We start from the raw sequence: 18,348 nt of genomic DNA on the forward strand, positions 1-18,348 counted from the left end.
ACACGGCAAAGCCAGAGTTGAAGGTCGATCTAACTGATGCACTGGGATCCTTCTCCTCAGCCATCCCCCCCCTTGAAGCCCAAGGGGTCTAGCAGCTCAGGGTGTGGGAGATGAGGCTTGTCTAGTTAATGCACCTACAGAGATGCCGATTGGGCCATTTGCATTAGCTCCCAAGAAGGGACCCATCAGCTTGTCCTGTGCCCCACAGGTGTCCTGGGGGCTCATTCAGGCATGAGGTGAGGCGGGGAGGGGTCCCTGCTGCCAGGACACAGGAATGCAGAACCAGGGAAGGCAGAGAGGGTCCCCCCTAACAAAATAGGGTGGTCTGCCTGACTGGCATGGTGCGGGAGCTGCCTTGTCTGGTAGTGGGGGGCAGGGGGCGGGGCATATGACCTCCCAAAGTCTCCTTCCAGGGCAGGGTACCCTTTGCTTGAGTTATTCAGATTGGCCACCACCTGTCAGGCCTGGCTGGGTGCTGGGCACACAGGTGAGCAGCAGGGAAAGGAGCCCTGCCCCCACGGCCCCCACAGCCGGCCAGAGAGGCCAGGCCCCTGCGCAGCCTCTCACCGATGATGATGAAGGCCACCGCAATGGCGTAGGCCAGCAGGTAGCTGCGCACAGGCTCCTTGTTCTTGCCGTAGCCCTTGCCGAAGAAGCCGATCAGAGGGTACAGCTGGTCCTCACACAGGCACTGTGGGGCCAGACGTGATGCTCGGCCCTGCCCGTCCCTCCTCCGTCCTCCCTCCTGGACCCAGGCCCCTGCTTGCTCCCCACCTCCCCAACATCAGCAGGGCACTGCCCCAGCTGGGTCCCAGCCCCCGTCTCTGTGAGATGGCAGCTTATCTCCCCGCCCTCCCTGCCTCCCCAGGAAGACAGTAAACGGGCAGCCCGTGGGGAGGTGGCCGCGTCCTGCAGGAGTTCGCTCTCTGGCCCCTTTGTCCTCCAGTCTAGACCCCCCTGTCCCATGATACCTCCAGGCCTCTGGAGCAGTCACCAAAGGGCCCTCGTACCAGGACCTCCTAGACACCAACCCGTCCCCCTTCCGCAGCCTCACCTGGAAGACCTTGGCGGCAGAGATGAGGCAGGCCAGGGCAGAGGAGAGGGTGGCCCCGAAGATGCCAGCCGTGATCAGGGGTGCGAAGCCTGACACCATGCTCATGGTCTGCGGGGACACGGGGCTCAGGGCTGACACGGCGGGGGGGTGGGCCCGGAGCCCCCTCTGCGGGCAAGGGCTGGGTCCTGATACCTCTGTCCGAGTCTGCACCATCACCCCGGGGGTCCCAGTGCCCACCAAGGCTGGGGCAGGCCTGGGGGCCCCCGCCTGAGCCCAAACCACGTCTACCCTCCACCTGTCCCCTCCCAGGATCCGGAGCGGAGGCCGCGGCACCTGGTAGTGGTTGATGAGGCCGTAGCGGCAGCTGTGCTGCTGGGAGCACTTGGTGAAGTTCCAGCCGTAGCCACAGGCCAGCCCCTCGCAGGCACCCAAGCCGGGAGTCATGGTGTCATTCAGGTCCCCGGAGGCATCTCGAACCACACAGGAGCCTGGCGAGGAAGGAGGACACGGGGAGGGCTGTCTCCTGCTCCTCCCCCCCTCCTCTGTCCCACCCCCAAAGGCCACTTCCGCAGAGGGGGAGATGCTGCTGAGGGGCGTTCTTCCTTTCTGATGTGATAATAACGGTGCCAATAAAGACGGTGGTGGCGGCACCCGCGTGCGGGAGCTCTCACGCCGTGCCTGGCACTGCGACAGGTACTTCACTTGCCCCTGGGAGGCTGGTGCTGCTACCACTCTCGTTGTGTGGCTAGCGAGCTCACGCGACCTAAAGTCACAATGTCCTCCTCAAGGAGGAGACCTGGGTCCCAGACCCTGCCTGGCTGTGACCCGGGGCCACGTCCCTTGGCCGTCTGTGAGTAGCTTACCTCACAAGGAGCAAGAGCACCTGTGAGGATCTCAGGGCGAGGCGGACGTCAGCAGCTCAGGCCTGGGGTCAAAGCCCAGCTCCACCACTCAGTGGCTGTGTGACCTTGGGCAGGTCACCGAACCTCTCTGAGCCCTTATTTTCTCCCCCATAAAACAGTGGAGATGACAGTGCTCAGATTACATGTGGTAACACAAGAAAAGGGCTGGGCAGTCAGCTGCCAGTGTCATCTCCATCATCACCATCATCGAAACGAGAATTCCCATAGGATTCTCGCACCCTTGAATCTGTAATGTCACACGTCATATTTGAAGGGACTGAAGAGCCTGGTCTGGCCCCACCCCATGGTCTGGTCACCACCAGGCTACCTTCCAAACAAGGTCCCAGGCTCTTCTTCCCGGAGTTGCTAAGTCCTCCCAGCCCAGCTCCCCCTATTAGAACACCAAACCAGCCTTCCCCCAGCCCCCCGCAACCCCTCCAGCGTGTGGGCCAGCTACTTACCGATGGTGGCCGAGATGGCTATGTAGGAGATGGTGGTCCAGAAAATGGCCATGAGTGTCCCCTTCGGGATGGCTATAGCGGGGTCCTGGGGGAGAAGGGGGAGGAAGAGGGGGCATCAGGCGGCCAGGAAGGCCCTGCCCTTGTCTGAGGCTGGGGGCTGGGCGCAGGGAAAAGGGAACTTTGCAACTGGGGACTTGCAGAGGAGGACAGGCCACAGCCAAGGTCACGGGACAGAGACCACACTTGGGGCCTTGGAGCCCAAAGCAGGGAGGGAAAATAACCAGCTCCACGCCTGGTTCGTTTCACAAGCTTCTGGGGCCACAAGATACTGGTGTGATGCCGGCGCTCACACAGTGTCCCTTGGACACTAAGATTGCTGTGGTCAAGTGGGGACTCTGTTTCCCAGAAACCTGTGACCTCTGCCCCGCCGTGTGTGTGGCCTGTGGCCTCAGCCCTTTCTGAGTTGGGCCGGCTGCTCCAGGCCTCGGGGGTGAGGCCAGCCCCAGCCTGTATAGCTGCGGGGGGGGTGATGTTCGTGAAGGAGGAGGCAGCACGCAGCACATGTGGTACGAATGACGACGACCTGGGCAGCTGCTAGTCCTTAGCACTTCCCCCATGCTGGGCACTGCTCTGCTTTACGCACGGAATTCTCACTTCCTGTCATGGCCCCATTTCACAGAGGGGAAGTGAGGCCCAAAGGGGTCTTAAGAAACTTGCGTAAAGTGTCCATGATGGGAGGAGCCGCCCTCCTACAGAGGACACACTGTCCCTTGGGATGGTGGAGTCCAGAAGGGAGGGGCCCCATCCGGGCTTGAGGGCATTTAGGACAGAGCAAAGGCGTCCAGCTCCAAGACCACAGCCCGGCCGTGAGTCCAGCTCACTGGGCCAGTTGTGACCTACGAAGCTTGCAGGAACATCTAGATAAATCCCCAGGCTACGAAGAAGAACTGGGAGGGGAACCCAGCTGCGGCAGCTGACCCCGGCAGGCCCTCAGGGCAGGCGGGCCAGGCGGCTGCGGGCCGGTGGGGCTGAGGTTCCGGCCTGTCCCTAACGCACAGCTACTCGTGCATTAAGGACGTGCGTCCAGAGCGCCTCTGGAGTGGGCCCGGAGACGGAGCAGCTCCCGGCACTGAGCGAGGCCACCCGCCCTCCACCGGCTCACACACCATCTCCTGTGACCCGCCTGCCGGAGAACGCTCTGCCGGCTTTCCCCTCGTTTGCAGCCCAGCTCCGGCCCTGCCTCCCGGGAGTTCTGCTGCAGCCCCCGTGCCTCGTCTCTCCCTGGGCCCCATGACACAGCGCGTCTGCCCCACACTGTGTGTCAGCCACGCCTCACCACTCGTCACTCCACAAACATGTACCGGGCACCTTCCCTGTGTCCAACTCTTAGCAGGACGTGGAGACCCAGAGGCAGGCCCCAGGTCTCTAGCGACACAAATGGCCTGACATCACTACGCAGGGCACCATGACACCGACGGAGCGCAGGGAGAGGTGTAAGGGTGGAGGTGTTATCTGAAAGAGGAACAGAACTTTTCGAGGTATGGAAACAAGGTAGGGAGTCCCAGAGAGCAGAGGCAAAGGCGAGGAGGAGGCTCGAGGCGACACGAGGAGGCTTGGGTCGGGCTGAGCGGGACTGGACTGCATTTCAGAGGCTCTGGCCTCCTGGTGTCAGGGCCAGGTTCAGCGCCCAGTGGGAGATCCTGGTAAGCAGGACCTGGAAGAGGGGGGACTGGGTGTGCTGCTCACCTTGAGGTCCCCGGAGATGTTGGCACCTGCCAGGATGCCGGTGGCTGAGGGAAAGAAGATGGAGAACATCCCAAAGAAGGTGCCGTCCGGGCCCCGCCAGTCGGGCACCAGGTTCTGGACAAAAATGTCCCCTGGGAAACAAAGGCCTGAGTCGGGGCTGCTTGCAGGACTCTGCCTGCTCTGTGGGCCCAGCCGGGCAGGCAGGGGCTGCCAGTGGCAGGTCCTGGCCATGGAATCGGGGGCCCCCATCCTCCCGGCACCCACAGAACACAGGCCAGATGGGTGGGTAGGTGGTATCTCTCCCCACGGTCAGGGCCCCCAACCTGCACCTACCCCGGTAGCTGAAGAAGCCTTTGGAGGCCTTGTCATCAGACGGGGGGATCAGGGTCCCCACCAAGTAGTTGGCAAAAGAGACCATGATGACCAGGAAGAAGAGCACCTGGGCCTGGGGACACGGGACTTAGAGGTCAGGTGGCCTGGCCCCACCTCCTCAGGGCACCCCAGCAGGAAGAACCTGCCCCAGGTGCCTCCCTCGCCTGTTCACTCACCCATTCGCCCACTCATCCACCCATTCCCTCACTTGTCACCCGTCACGCTGCCGGCTTTGCTCCAGGAGCCGAGCCACCACCGGGCTCTGGTCTTGCGGATGGACAGTGAACGTGAACGTAGTGTAAGGACAGGGCTGGGATGGGGGCGGGGTTGGGGCTACTTTAGCAGGGTGGCCTGCAAATGTGTCCTGGGGGGGTTCCTGAAGGAGGACGAGTGGACAGGATGATGAGGCAGAAGCTTGGGGCACTCGAGGGGCAGCAAAGGGGGCCGGCGCAGCTGGGGTCAGAGTGGAGGAGGGTGGCAGGGGAGCTGGTGGGGCCAGGTCTGGCCCGTCTGCCATCTGTAGCCTGACATCTGCCCATCCCCAATTTCACAGTTCATGCAGGGACTGCGCCCCCGCCAGCCGCGTTGCTGCTGGGTGTGGCCGTGGGACCAGGTTTCAGACGATGGGATTTGACTGAAAGGAATCATTCCCTTCCTGCTGACCGGTGGCGGCTGTCACCGACCAGTGGATGAGGGTCACACCTGGGGTTGGAGAGGCCACAGGATGGAAGGGGTCTGGGACCTGAGCCCCAGGAACCAGGGACACCTGAACTGTTACAGGAGAGAGAACTGAGCGACTCCCGTTTAAGGCCCCTTCCTTGGGCCTCTTTGTCATAGGAGCAGGTCCTGAAGCCTTGCTGATACAGACGGGGAGAGGCGGAACCAGGAGCAGGGCCCATTGTCCCTACCCCCGCTCTCCACTGGACACCCACGCATCCCCTCCCCAACCTGGCTCCTCACCTTGGACTCCCACTCCATGCCAGCCAGGGAGATGGCCAGCAGCACAGTGACGGTGACGACACCGATGATTCGGATGTCGTTGGTGGGGTCCACGATGGGGGAGCCGTACTCCTGGGGCAGGGGAACAGGCCGGGCTGTGAGCTGCCCGCTGAGCCCCGCCCAGACCCCTCTGCCTGGATTCCCCGCTTCTGCGGCTGCTCTGTTCCCAGGAAAGCACAAACCCAGACGCCCTCCGCGCCTCATGGGGGTGTCCGACCTGTGGCCCGCAGGCCACATGTGACCCAGGGTGGCTGTGAACACCGCCCCACACAAAACTGTAAATTTACTTAGTTGTGATTACATGTTGTGATGTATTTAATGTGTGGCCCAAAGCAACTCATCTTCTTCCAGTGTGGACCAGGGACGCCAAAAGGTTGGACCCCCCGCCACTAGAGCCCCCAGTACAGCAGCTGCCGGGCCTGGACAGTGTGGCCCTAAAGGCAACACGCACACCCGACGGGGCCTTCGGGGAATGGCGTTCCTTTGATGAGATTGTCACAGTCACCCACAGCAATCAGACGGTGGCCTTGGTCCCTGACGGGCAAACTGGGCCAGGGAAGGCCCAGCCTGGATGGGGTGAAGGAGGCCGAGGCGGGCTGCGGGCTCCCTCCGCCTGGGCTCGGCCCCGCCTCACCTGGAGCAGGTCCCGCACCGTCTCTGAGAAGCCCACGGTGTGCATGGCCACCCCCACGGCGTTGGCAAAAGCAAAAATGAGGCCGATGGAGCCCCCTAACTCTGGGCCAAGACTCCGGGAGATGAGGAAATAGGTGCCACCTGTTGGGGACAGAGGACTCAGCTGGCTGGGCTGGACGAGGGCAGGAGAAGCCAGGTGGCCTCGGGCTCTGTGGGGCCCATGGCACAGGAGGGAACCCGGGTAATCCTGCCCAAAGCCCTCACCTGGCACCAGAAGGAGCAGCCTGGGGTGTCCCGGTGTTGGGGGTGGGTAGGGAGCAGTTCAGAGACCCAGCCCCAGAGTGAAGACTGGGGGACCTACAAGAGGAGGTGGGTGGGGAAAGGCAGTGGTGGGGGCACGGTGGGGGGCCCACCTGACTTGACCTTGCCATTGGTGGAGATGGCTGAGATGGAGAGGCCAGTGATGGAGGTCACGGTGACCGAGAGCAGGATGATGATCCAGGTCAGGACTGTGGGCGCGGGCAGGGACATGGTCACCCCAGAACTCAGAGGGGGCCTTTCCCAGGGCCGGAGCCTGAGTCAGCTGACTGGTTCGCCCTGCAACTGAACTCACTTCCCTTCTCTGAGCCTCTGTTCACTCATCTGAAAAGTGGACTCTGTCTACCTCCTGATCCAGCCTGAAGAGTCAGGGGGCTCATGAACCAACAGGTAAAAGGTCATTAGGTATGGAAGCGAAGGTACCCTTTTTTAATAAGAAAAAACAAAGCAAGAGGTACCACTTGGTGACTCCCTCTGGGTGCCATTCACATGCATCAGAGAAACCCAATAATAGGTCTGTGAGGTGGAGACAATTATCACCCCCCTTTTACTGATGAGGAAACCAAGGCTCAGAGAGGTTAAGAACCCTGTCCGAGGTCGAACAGCATGGTCCAGAGCCAGCATCTGAACACTGGTCCGTCCGGAATGCAGGTTTCTAACCTGGATGCTCTGCAGTAGAAATCGGCTCCAAGAGGTTAAGTGGTCGCTGAGGGCAACCAGAGGCGGGGAGGGCCCTCAGAGCTGCTGACTCCGTGTCCCATGCTCCTCTGCCACACCTCCCCGACCTGTGTCACCGCAGGGGCCCACGGTCTCTGGAGCCCAAGTTCAAGCACACCTTCCCTTACCCCCCAGGGTGGAGCTCACCGATGCCTGCCTGGGCCGTAATCCACGGGAGCCGGAGGTAGAGGATCACGCCCCAGATGTTGAGCATGCACCGGATCTGGGAGGAGAGCAGGACAGGGGTCACCTGTGGGGTGGGGGTCGGATGCCCCACAGCCGAACACTCGGGTCCCTGTCTAGTCATGGCATGTCAGCCGGCCACTAGGCCTTGGAGACGCCTGGGTAATTGATTGCTTTGCTTTACCCAGTTCAGGGGCCCTCTGGTTTTGTGGGGCAGGGAGCGGAGGGAAGGAACCCAGAGACCCTCCTGCCCCTCCCACCCACTTCCCTGCGCTCCCCTGGAGGCCTGAGGATGGGCTGCGGGTACCACCACCCCTGCCCTGCTCCCAGCTCAGGATCCTGTGTCTGGCAGCCCCAGCCATGGCCCCGGTAGCCAGCTGTTGGCCCAGGGCCTGGCATTTTGGGGTAGCTCAGCAAATGCTAGCTGAGCCAATGCCCCACATACAGGCAGAAATCCAGTCTCAGGCCGCAGAGGCCTTGGCTGAGGCTGACGTTCCCCCAGGGAAGGACTGCCCCAGCCAAGTCGGGTTGAGACAGGGGGCATGTGGGAGGTTTCTAAGCACTCCCATCTGCTCTGAGATACCAAACGGGCCATGCTGGGCTCTGGCCACCACAGTCCAGGTGGGAGATCCGGCATCCCCATACGAACCTCTGGGGGTGGAGTGGGGCTCACCGTTCAGATGGAGAAACCGAGGCACAGCCCAGGAGGCAGTTTGGCAGAGTTAAGGTCAGAACTTGGGCCCACTGCCTCCCAGAGAGACGAATGTTTTCTCTTAAATCTGATGCAACCCCCTCTGTAAAGTCCCATAATGTCTTCCAAAGCCAAGTTCACTTGATCCTTCACTGTCTGGAGACTTACTGGTGCTCTGCACCACAGCAAACGTTCCCCTTCCCATCATGGAAAATGAGGAAAACACACTGTGGATTTGTGTGGTTAGTGTCGCCCTCTTGTGGCCACTCTGGGGAAACACAGTTTCTTCTAATAACTCCAAAGCAGGCTTTGCTTCAAGCACTTCACATCCTATTAACTCGTGCAATGCTCGTCATTTCCCAGATGAGGAAACTGAGGCACAGGTTAAGTAATCTGTCCAAGGTCACAGGACAAGTGAGTAGCCAAAAAGACATGTGCCTTAGGGCCAGGTCTCAGTGTCTCAGTCTGGGGGTGGTAAACAAAGGTCAGGAAGTACAAAACTAGAGAAAACTTGAGGTCACTATGCAGATAGGGAAACTGAAGTCCAGAATGGGCCTTGGGTCTGCCCTGGACACTAAGGCCTGTGAGTCAGAGCTGAGGCTGGTTGGAGCTCTGTCTGCCTCCCAATGTTCCCAAACACCCACCCCACGCCCCACTCACCATCACGCCCTTGACCCAGCCAAAGCGCACGGGCTCCCCAGGGCTCTTCTCAATGTTGGCACCTGTCTCGTCCTCCACGAGCCCATCCGTCATCTCATGGCTGGGCCGGCCGTCAAAGGCCAGGGCATGCAGATGGCTGCCTTCCTGCTGGGGACCGGGGCAGGTGAGGCAGGCAGGGCTCCTGGCCCTCCACCCTCCACAGTCCAGCCTCCCAGGCAGCAAACCCAGAAAGCCTCTTCCCTGATGCAGACCTTGCACCCTCTCCGCTCCCCATCTCTTTCTGGGGTGCTCAGCCTCTGTTTGCAGGCTTCCCCTGACTGGGAGCTCACTACCTCTCCAGGCAGCCCTGGTTTGCTTGATTAGGTTGCTGGTCACTGGGCAGTAAACATTACATGTGCTCAGAGCCCCATAGCTCCCCTGTCCACATTTCATCAGGGCCTCTCCACGCACAAGGAAGACACATCTTCATGGCAGAGATGAGAGAGCCAAGGCTCAGAGAGGTTAGGTAACAGGGTCAAGGTCACACAGCAGGGAAGTAGCCAACCTTCTGAGATGACGCTTACCTTAAGGAAGGAGTGCAGGTCAGCCAGTGTGGGCCGGACCTTTCGGGGCTCACCAGGCAGGGCGCTGTTGGCATAGTGCTCGTAGGCTGGCACCACGTCAACAGTGTTATAGCCAAAGGTTCGCATGTATAAGGTGCTGCCGTGGGTCAGGTGGCTAGGGTGGCTGGTGTCATAGGTAGCCGGTGGCAGGGGCTCATCGCCCCCCAACAGTGTGCTAATGGTGAAGCGCCCACTGCACAGAGTGGGCTCCCCAGGAGTCTCAGACACCGGCAGCTCTGCCATCGTGGCTCTGGGTGTCCGGGGAGGGGGCCAGGGTTGGCGGGGACACACAGGGTGACTTTATAGGCTGGGCCTGCAGCAGAGAGGGGGCAGGGAGGTTGGCCCGAACCGCCCACAGCTGGCGAGCGGGGTCCCTGGACAGGGTGGGAGGCAGAGCACGTGCCCACTGCCGTCCTGCCCACCGTGTGATCGCCGAGATAGTGGCCCGCCTGGGACCGGAGGAGGGCGGGGTGCAAGGCCCTGGTGCCCCGCCCAGCTGGGAAGGGCCACCCCAGCTCCTGAGCTCCCCAGCTCGGCTGAGGCTTTGTGTCAGCCCCGCTTCCCTCCCGTGCCCCTGGTGCACGCCCTGCACGCTGGCTTCTGGCTCTGTCTGCTTCCTGGGTGTGGGCGGCCTCTCAGGCCCCTGCCACCCCTGCTGGGCTTGTTTGCATCTTTCAGCCATTCGCCCAACAAACCTTTACTGTGCATCCTCCATGCCATGGGTGGTGACAGGAGCTGGGACCCCCACAGCCGGCCCGGAGGCTGTGCTCATGGTGCTGCTGAGTTGGTGGGGAATGGGACAGGAACACAGACCAGGCAGGCTGTGTGGTGAGCACAGCAACCAGAGAGGGTGCTCTGGAAGGGGGCCCGGGAGGGGGCAGTCAAGGACAGGACCAGAGTCTTGGAGGACAAAGCAGGGGATGAACGGAGGCCTCAAGGCCACCACCAGCTCCAGGCATCTGAGCTTGGCTTGTGCTTGGGTCTGGCCACCCTTGGGAGGGAGGACATGGAAGGACACCTTGTCCCCTCTCCCTACTTTGCCTCTCAGATCTGGGTTCTCAGAGCTCACACAGGTCCCCAGATGACCAGCTCTGAGATGCTCAGGATCCTTGGGACTTCATGGTGTCCAACTCGAGTCAGCCCTTGGGGACCGAGTGCTTTTGGAGGGCCCGACTGGCTCATGCTGTCCCCCTTCGTCCCGGGTCCAGAGGGCCTGGGACCGGGGTGTGCCGCGCTGTGGGGCAGGGCAGCAGGGGCAGGTGGAAATGCTCAGACTGAGTAAGAGTAGCAGCTGGGTTGGGGAGTTGCCCTCTAGGTTAGGGGGTGCTTAACCTGGAGTCCAGGAGCCCCGCAAAACTGTGGACAAGGTTTTACACCCAGCGCTCTTTTCCGGGAAGGAGGACATCCATACCATCCAACCCACTGGCCACAGGTCTGAGCCGATCACGTTCACTGATTCCAACCGACAGAAGAGCTCAGAGTGGATCCCCGATAAACACGTGTTGAGTGAATAACAAAGGGGACCAGGCCAAAGAGGGCAGAATGCTTGGGGGGGGCAGAATTACCCCAAGTGGGGGTCAGTGCCAGGGACCGCTCCCCGGGGTTCTCCCTGTGAGGCTGGGCGAGGAGATGAGCTCGGGACGACAGGACGCAGTGACAAACCCGAAAGGTAGTGACCACTGTGAAACTACTTGAGAAGTTTGTGTATTTGCCTGATGTGTGGATTTTTGTTTAAAGACGCCTCGGGGGCTTCTGTTATCCCGGGCTTGCCTCCCCCCTTCCCAGGAGCTGCAGCCCCTCCCCAGAGAGGCTTCTGCAGGAGCCTGTCCCCCCACCCCACGGCAGCTGCCAGTGGGGGGGGACTCCAGGGCAAAGACCCCCATCCTGGTCAATGTTCCACCTTGGGGCCCCCACCCCTTGGGTGGGGAGGGGCCTGTGGTTACTCATTTCCTCCCTTGGGCCTCCTGGGGCCGATCTTATCGCCCTCTCACTCTCAAACTGCCACCTGTCTGGTGAAAATCACAGCGGCCCCACATCCCCTCACACCATTCCCACACACCCTGCCCCGGGGGAAGCTGTGGAAAGTTCCTGATTAAGATCTCAGGGGAGGGCGGGGCAGGGCTGGTTTCCAGTGCCACCTGGGGGACCGGGGCGGGGCGGGGGCAGAGTGAGGGGGCCACAGATTGGCTGGGTGGCCCTGGGTGACCCCTTCTCCCTCTCTCCGCAATACTCAGGCTGGGTCAGCTCCCAGGTCCCTTCCAGCCCTGGAGGGGGACAGTGGCTGCTTCTATGAGCCTTTCCTGCCCTCATCCCCTGGCCCCCACATCTCTCTGGGGCGGGAAGGCGTGTAAGCAGGACCCCTCCCAGGGCTTGGCCATGGAACAGGCTGAAGGGATCGTAAGAAGAGCAGTGCCAAAGCACAAGAAACCCCCTTTAGAAAAGGGGTCCCTGCATGTGGACGGAGTTGCAGACACTTGAGAAATGTTCACGGAGGCCCCCTTCTTGACGGGCACACAGTTCCTGCCTCCCGGGAAGGAGCTCAGCTTCCAGGGGGTGCCCAGAGCCCTTCAGGTCTGAGTCCCGGGCCCAGGACCGGGTGTGCCTGACCGAGCAGAGCCCCAAGAAGGGGCCACAGCGGGTCTCAGGCTCCACGTCAGCTCTGTTTCTGAATGACTTTGAGCAAGTCACCTGACACCAGCAAGCCTTCCTTAGGTCGACCCCTGGCTGAGCGGCTGGGGGCTCTCACCCCATTTCCTAATTCTCAGTATCAAGAACCGGGGTGCAAAGGAACCGAAAAGGCTCAGTGGTCAGAAAACTCCCTGGAGGGGGAGCCCCTGAATGCAGGCACTGGCATGTTGAGGTCAGCGGGGCCTGGCAGCAGCCTCTGAATCTCGGCCACAGAGGCACCTAGGCATTCATTGTGCCCCTCCTGTACACCAGGCACTGAAACAACCTAGCCTGGTAGACAAACCAGCAGAGGAGGGAGCTGCCCAGGAGAGAGGTGAGGAGGGGGTGGGCGTGGTCAGAGGGGGCTCTGGGGCATGGGGTCGGGGAAGCACGTGGTCAGTGCAAGGGAAGAAGAGGTGGGTGGGGATGGCCGGGAGAAGGGAAGGAAGGGTGGGAGATGAGGCTGAAGGGGGTCCAACTGTTTCTTCATCCGTACACATTTATTGAGTGCCTACTGCATACCCCCACGCCCTGTGCTAGGCCACACAGACACGGGGAACAAGACGAAGGCCCTGCCCTCCTGGAGCTCACATTCTAGTGGGAGAGACGGCAAACGAGCAGTCATTGTCACACACTCAGTGATGCGTGCTGTGAAGGCAACAAAGCCCTTTGTTTTTGGAGGGGCATTTAGGTCCCCCTGAGGGTGAGCTATGTGAGCTGCACTCCCACAAGGAGAAGAAGCCACCCATCTGTGCACAGGGGTTCCAGACAGCGGGCAGAGCCTGTGCCAAGGCCCTGGGGTGGGAGGTTGGTGTGCTTGGGGCTTCAGGACAGCAAGGGAGCAGGTACGGCCGGAGCAGAGGGGCCAGGGAGAGGGCCTCTGGGACATGGGGGAGGGACCATCTAAGCCGGGGTTAGAAGTTCCATGTTCTGTTATGTGATGGTCAGATTTCTACTTTTCAAAGATCCCTTTGGCCACCGTGTGGGGAACGAACTGAGGGAGGCAAGGTCCAGGAGGCAAGGCCAGTCAGGGGCCAGGGCAGGTGTGCGGTGGTGGTGGTGTCAGGCCAGGGGGGCTCTGGGGGGTGGCAGGATGTTGGGGAGTCGGAAGGCAGAGCCAACAGAACCACCCGCTAGTGCGTGTGGGGTGAGGGCTCCAGAGCGGAGGGGAAAGGGGGGGACTCTGTGGGGGAGATGGTGGTCTCCTCGGTGAGTAGGGAAAGCTGGAGAGAAGGGATTTGAATGCCAGGGCAAGGAGCCTGGCCCTCGTCCTGGGTGGCAGGGGAAAGCTGCCGGGGTCAGCAGTGGTGGGGTGAGCAGGGCGAGGTGGGGCCAGGGAGGGTGGGAGGGGCCGAGGCAGCAGTCAGCAGGACGAAGCCCCAGCTGGGAGCCCTGGGCTCGGGTCTGAGTATCACTCAGCCATCACTGACACAGGCTGATTCCCCGGTGCCACGTGGGAGGTTCTGTGACCCTGCAGCAGAGGATGGCTGGGGGCCAGCATCAGCATTTCGGGGAAAGCTCCCCGGCTGCTCCTGAGGAGCGTCCTGCTCGCTAAGAAGCACAATCTTCCCCACCGCCGCCCCACCCCCAGGCCCGCATCTGCCGGGTCCCACGAGGCCTGGAGAGGATGGGTATGATGCAACCCTGGTGTCGTGAAATAGCCGGGTAAGAGGATGCGCTGCTCGTCGGCCTGATTCACAACACCAGCTGCAGCAACAATACCAGAGCTCCGCCGGCTTCCTCCTCTGGGGTGGCTTCGTGGCTTGGAGACTCCGACGGGCCTGGACAAACATCCTCCCAGACGAGGGGGGGCCCCGATGGCCATAGCGGAGCCAGGGAGCAGGGCTGGGAAGGATGGAGGCTGGGTCCCTGCCCACGGGGGGCTCACAGACTTGATGGTCTCCGGGGACAGGGGAGTGGACACGGAATCCTGAGCAGGGCGGCGGGGCAGAGCAAGAGCAGAGGGACGGGCCCTGGGAGGGCCTGGGAGGGCCTGGGGGGCCAGAGGCTGGATTGCAACCCACCCCCCCACCCCCAGCAACCAGGACCAAGACACTGGGCTTTCTCCTGAGCCCTGCCGGCCACGTAAGTGTGTCTGCTGCGTCCCTGGTCCCTTCTACCCAGACGGCATCAGAGCAGTCAGACTCTGAAGTCCCTGGAAGCTACTGGCCGCCAAAGCAAACAGGGACATGGGTTTGATGGGTTAACATCGTTTCACTGTTAAAGGGAGAGCTTTTCATTTTTCTTCTTCATGGCCAGACTCGATTTTTTAAAAGCCTATTTAGCCAACATTCATTCCAGAAGTAACTGCAGGGTTTACAGTCTGGCTGTTTTGGAGGACAGACAGAAGGGCAAGGCACGGTCACGATCCTCGGGGAGCACGCAGCTCATCAGAGGTGGTAAAGCCAGCCGTTGCCTCGTCCCAAGGCACAGGGGCGCAGGTCCCTGGCTAAAATGCTACGTGGTTTCAGAGAAGGGATAACTTCCTCCCACCGGGGCAATGGTGGAGTGCAGTGTATGAAATAGCAGGGGTAGAATAAAGGCAAAAGAAATAAGCTACCATTTAATGAGGGAAATGGCCAAACGTTCGCTTGGAGCTTCCTGGCAGCCAAGGCAAAAAAAAAAAAAAAAGGAGAACTGTGATCAGTGGTCCCTTCTCTGATAAAAGTGAGACTTCACTTTTTGGCCCCTCTTACTCTTTTGATGGAGGGATCTCCACCAACCCTTCACCCCTCCGCTCAGGCTTAGCTGACATTTCTAACATGGGAGTGGCCTGAGTTCGGGCCGGCCACGTCACCATGCACTGAAGCGGTGATTCCAATAAACATTCAGTCCTGTAGTAACAGATATGACCGTGTGCTTTTCCGCTCCGACACTGTGCTCCCCAAGAGGCTGAGGAGCCACACCAAGGACCCCCCCTGCTCCCCCCCAGGCCTTTCCTTTCCATGAGACCAGGCTCTAACCCAGAGCTACAGGGCCTGGTGCTGCATTTTTAAAGCACACCTTTAGCTTTTCTGACTTTACCGTAAACCTTTTTTCATCTCGAAAGCATGACCATTCTGCTTGGTTTTGAGCTCCATGGGTGCATTTCCAGCCGGAATGCCTGTTAATGTGCCCTTTGAGCGCCTGGGGCTGCTGACCAGCTCCCGCAGCAGCGGGGGGAGGGCTTAGGATCACCAGGCTGCTTTTCCAGGCTTAGCCGTCTCCACGCCTCCCCGGAACCGGGCCCAGCCCTAGACACCGGGAGGGAGTGGGGAGCACGTGAAGCAAAGGAGGCCAGGACCACGGGGCTCGGCACCACCTACCTGACTGCTTCAGGCCTGTCCCTCCGCGCTAGTTTCTCCATCTGTCCAATGGAGAACTCCTCCCAGTTGGCGGGGCTTTTGAGGGTCAAGAGAGGGAACTTGTGGAAGCAGTGTCTCAGAGGACATGCATGGTGCTCTACAGATATTACATAAATATAAAATGATAAACAGGCATATGCAAACATATGCAAATACGTGAAGGATAATACTGTTTGGTCCCAGCTCTTTAGCTACCACAGATGGTAGGAAAGCAGCCCCTCCCTGACTGTTGAAGTCAACACTTTCCGTAGTTGCTAACATTTGACAGAAACCAGAGAGGGGCATGGGGAGGCGGAGGGGGAGGGGGGAGGAGGTGGGGGAAGACCTGCAGGGAGCAGAGTGGAAGCCCAGAGGGAGCTGGCCCAGCTGTGCACAGCTGCCATTAGAGGTCAGGCTGTCGACAGAAACAGCCTCCAGGGGGTCCCGGAAACTCCAGGAGCCTTCCCCACCTCACGGGTTGCCCCTTGAGCAGACAGACACTTGGATTAAGCTGCGGACCTGCTTCCTACCCCAAAGCAGAATCCCAGAGGGTCTTTTGCCAGGGGTCTCCCAGAACCCCAGGGTTCAGCTGCAAGACGACATTTGCCTTTCAGGCTGCATTTGTGCTACAGTGGGGTGGGGGCTGGACCCAAGGGGGGGGTCCCTCCCCCAGATGGGTTGCTCCCGTGAGGTGCAGGTCCCACGGGGCACGCAGACCCACAGCAGGGAGTTTGAGGGGCTCCTTATGCCCGGGCAGCTTGGTTAGCAGGAGCAGCGGCTCTGAGCACCAAGCACGTGCCCTGCAGGGGATGAGGACCAGCCTGTCCAGGCACGCGTCTGCCCAACAGTGGACACAGGAAGGCTGGGGCAGCTGGCCGCAAGAAAGAACATCCCAGATGAGGGGCTGGGAGTCAACCCGAGTTGTCAGACGTCGCTCACGTGTGATTTCCTGGGAAGTGTGACACTGCCCCCGTCCAACACACACACACAGTGACATTCTTTAACTGATGCCATGTGTACTGGTCAACCACCAACATCAAAGGCGGGCTGACCGACTGCCTTTGACCTTGGTGGTCACACAATGGGCAAGCTGACCCAGTAGGCCTGGGTGTGGGGTCTATTTTCCCCACCAGTGAGGGTTTTCATCTCCCTACTTAGTGCATCTTGGACATTCAATGGTTTGTTGAAAACCTGTGTCGAGGAGTGGGGAGGGGATTCCGTATCTAGAAAGGCCCAAGGCGGACCTTGCTCCCAGCTTCCAGGCAGGGCAAGGGACCTTGACCCTTTTCTTGACCCAGGGCATGAAAGTCACCTGGCGAGCTTTTAAAAACACTAGTCGGTGCCTGGGACCCTCCCCAGGCCCATTAAGTCAGAGGCTCAGGGTCAGGGGCTTGCAAACCAGCCCTTTGGAGGGGCTCCCCAAACAGTTCCGACAGGAACCAGGGCTGAGCACGAGTGGGAGTGGGCAGCTAGAGGACAGACGCACTGACCAGGGCTGTGCACAGCGAACCCGGCTCTTCTTCACACAGTCTGTGCTGACGTGGGGTTCCTGAGAAACGACCGTCCATGTGGTGAGAGGTTTCTAAAGAGCTTATTTCCCCTGGGTGGATTTCACAGCGGCCACTGCCCTTTACGCCGGAGTCTCTGCCCAAGGCCAACAGGTGCCCTTGATCATTGGTTTGTACAGACCAGTGCGCCCCCCCCATTCAGACCACCCCTCCTCTCTCCACCTTATGGACCCCACTCCCAGGAGCCCCCCACCTCCACATACTCACCTTCCTGGCAAGGTGGGTCCTCTATGGTCAGGCCAGGAAGGGCTGCAGGTGAAGCCCTTGACTTTGGCAGGTCTCCATCTGGCGCCAGGGCCCCTCAACTCACCTGAGTCTTGCTGCTTCGCCTGCTTCAAGGTCGGGGGCGTGATTAACAGCTGCTTCGCACCACTGGGGCCAGGCCAAGGTCGGAGCTGGGCTCCCTGTGTCTGGAGCTAGTGGGATGGCCACACCCACACCAAGGCCCCACGCCTCCCACCCAGATAGCTGCAGGTAGAAATCCAGGTCACTCGCACAGGGCTCCTGGTCACTCGCACAGGCCTCCCCTGACACAGGAAATCCTGGCCCTTTCATTTCTGGAGGCCTCCTGTTTTCTTGTTTCGTGTGTGCGCTTGTGCACTCACCCCTGCTTGCCCTCCTTCCCTGACCACACCTATGCTGAGGAAAGAGGGGATTGTGCCTCAGCGTCCAAAATCAGCCCACAGCTCTTAGCCCCTCGGCCTGTGGGGGCTACCGAATGGCGAGGCTTTCAGGTCAGCCTGTGGAGAGAGAGCCAATTTTGTAGGAAAGGCCCCAGGAAAATGTGGCTCCTTGAGGGCAGGGAGCTCGATCCATTTGCCGCTGTGTCCTGGTGCCTAGGACGGCGCCTGGCACAGGGTGGAGGCTCAGACATTTGTTAACTGCCTTCTCCACTTGGCAGTCACTGTAAGAACAGGACTTACAAGTTGAACTTGACATGTCAGCGTCTGCCCCCTAATAGCAAATTCTTGGCCTGATAGCTTTAACCTCATTTTGTCTCTTGGGGGGGGAAGCTATCCCTGGGGCGGGGGTAACTGCTTCCACCCTGCCCCCCTGCCAGAGACCCACTGTGAAGGGCAGAAGCCACGAGGCAGGGGACACACCAGGCGAGGGACGGCCAAAGCGAGCTTCCCCGAGGGCTCCCGTGTGACGGGGAACAAGGAGGCGATCGCTAGAAACTCACTGACTCTCCCGAGAGGCCGAGGGAACAAACTGGCACCCCGCCGTACTCCTGAGCAGAGAGGACGAAGAACCTGCCCTCACTCCCACGACACCCAAGGGTGAAGAGGGGATTTCCGCCCAACTTTCAATCCCGCCCCAGGCGCTGTGCCTGCCCCTGGGACATGCCGGGCCCTGAATCCTGGCGGGGCTGCTTCCCGCTTACTCTACTTGGGGCTCTGTGCGCCGAGAGCTTGCTGAGGGTCTTCCTCCCCTGCCCTGCCCCCACTGGGG

At 60.6% G+C, this 18,348-nt stretch overlaps 1 protein-coding gene across 2 annotated transcripts in view; it reads right to left on the reverse strand.

Annotated features, from left to right (window-relative positions):
• The window catches only part of SLC12A3 (solute carrier family 12 member 3), a 29,854-nt gene extending 20,227 nt beyond the window's left edge, over positions 1–9,627 (reverse strand). For both annotated transcript variants that reach the window (XM_037041673.1, XM_037041672.1), the window contains exons 1-12: positions 9,300–9,627; positions 8,737–8,880; positions 7,350–7,425; positions 6,581–6,676; positions 6,169–6,308; positions 5,496–5,606; positions 4,497–4,608; positions 4,164–4,294; positions 2,418–2,502; positions 1,388–1,542; positions 1,055–1,162; positions 568–691 (exon numbers count right to left, since the gene is read on the reverse strand). In XM_037041673.1, the coding sequence (XP_036897568.1) occupies positions 568–691; positions 1,055–1,162; positions 1,388–1,542; positions 2,418–2,502; positions 4,164–4,294; positions 4,497–4,608; positions 5,496–5,606; positions 6,169–6,308; positions 6,581–6,676; positions 7,350–7,425; positions 8,737–8,880; positions 9,300–9,581 (1,564 nt within the window). In that variant the 5' untranslated portion in view covers positions 9,582–9,627. The remainder of the gene's footprint in view (positions 1–567; positions 692–1,054; positions 1,163–1,387; positions 1,543–2,417; positions 2,503–4,163; positions 4,295–4,496; positions 4,609–5,495; positions 5,607–6,168; positions 6,309–6,580; positions 6,677–7,349; positions 7,426–8,736; positions 8,881–9,299) is intronic.
• Between the last annotated feature and the right edge of the window lie 8,721 nt (positions 9,628–18,348).

The sequence above is a fragment of the Sturnira hondurensis genome, unplaced genomic scaffold (genome assembly GCF_014824575.4).
Source record: "Sturnira hondurensis isolate 20B ecotype Veracruz unplaced genomic scaffold, ASM1482457v3 Scaffold0003090, whole genome shotgun sequence".
NCBI classification, from domain to species: Eukaryota; Metazoa; Chordata; class Mammalia; order Chiroptera; family Phyllostomidae; genus Sturnira; species Sturnira hondurensis.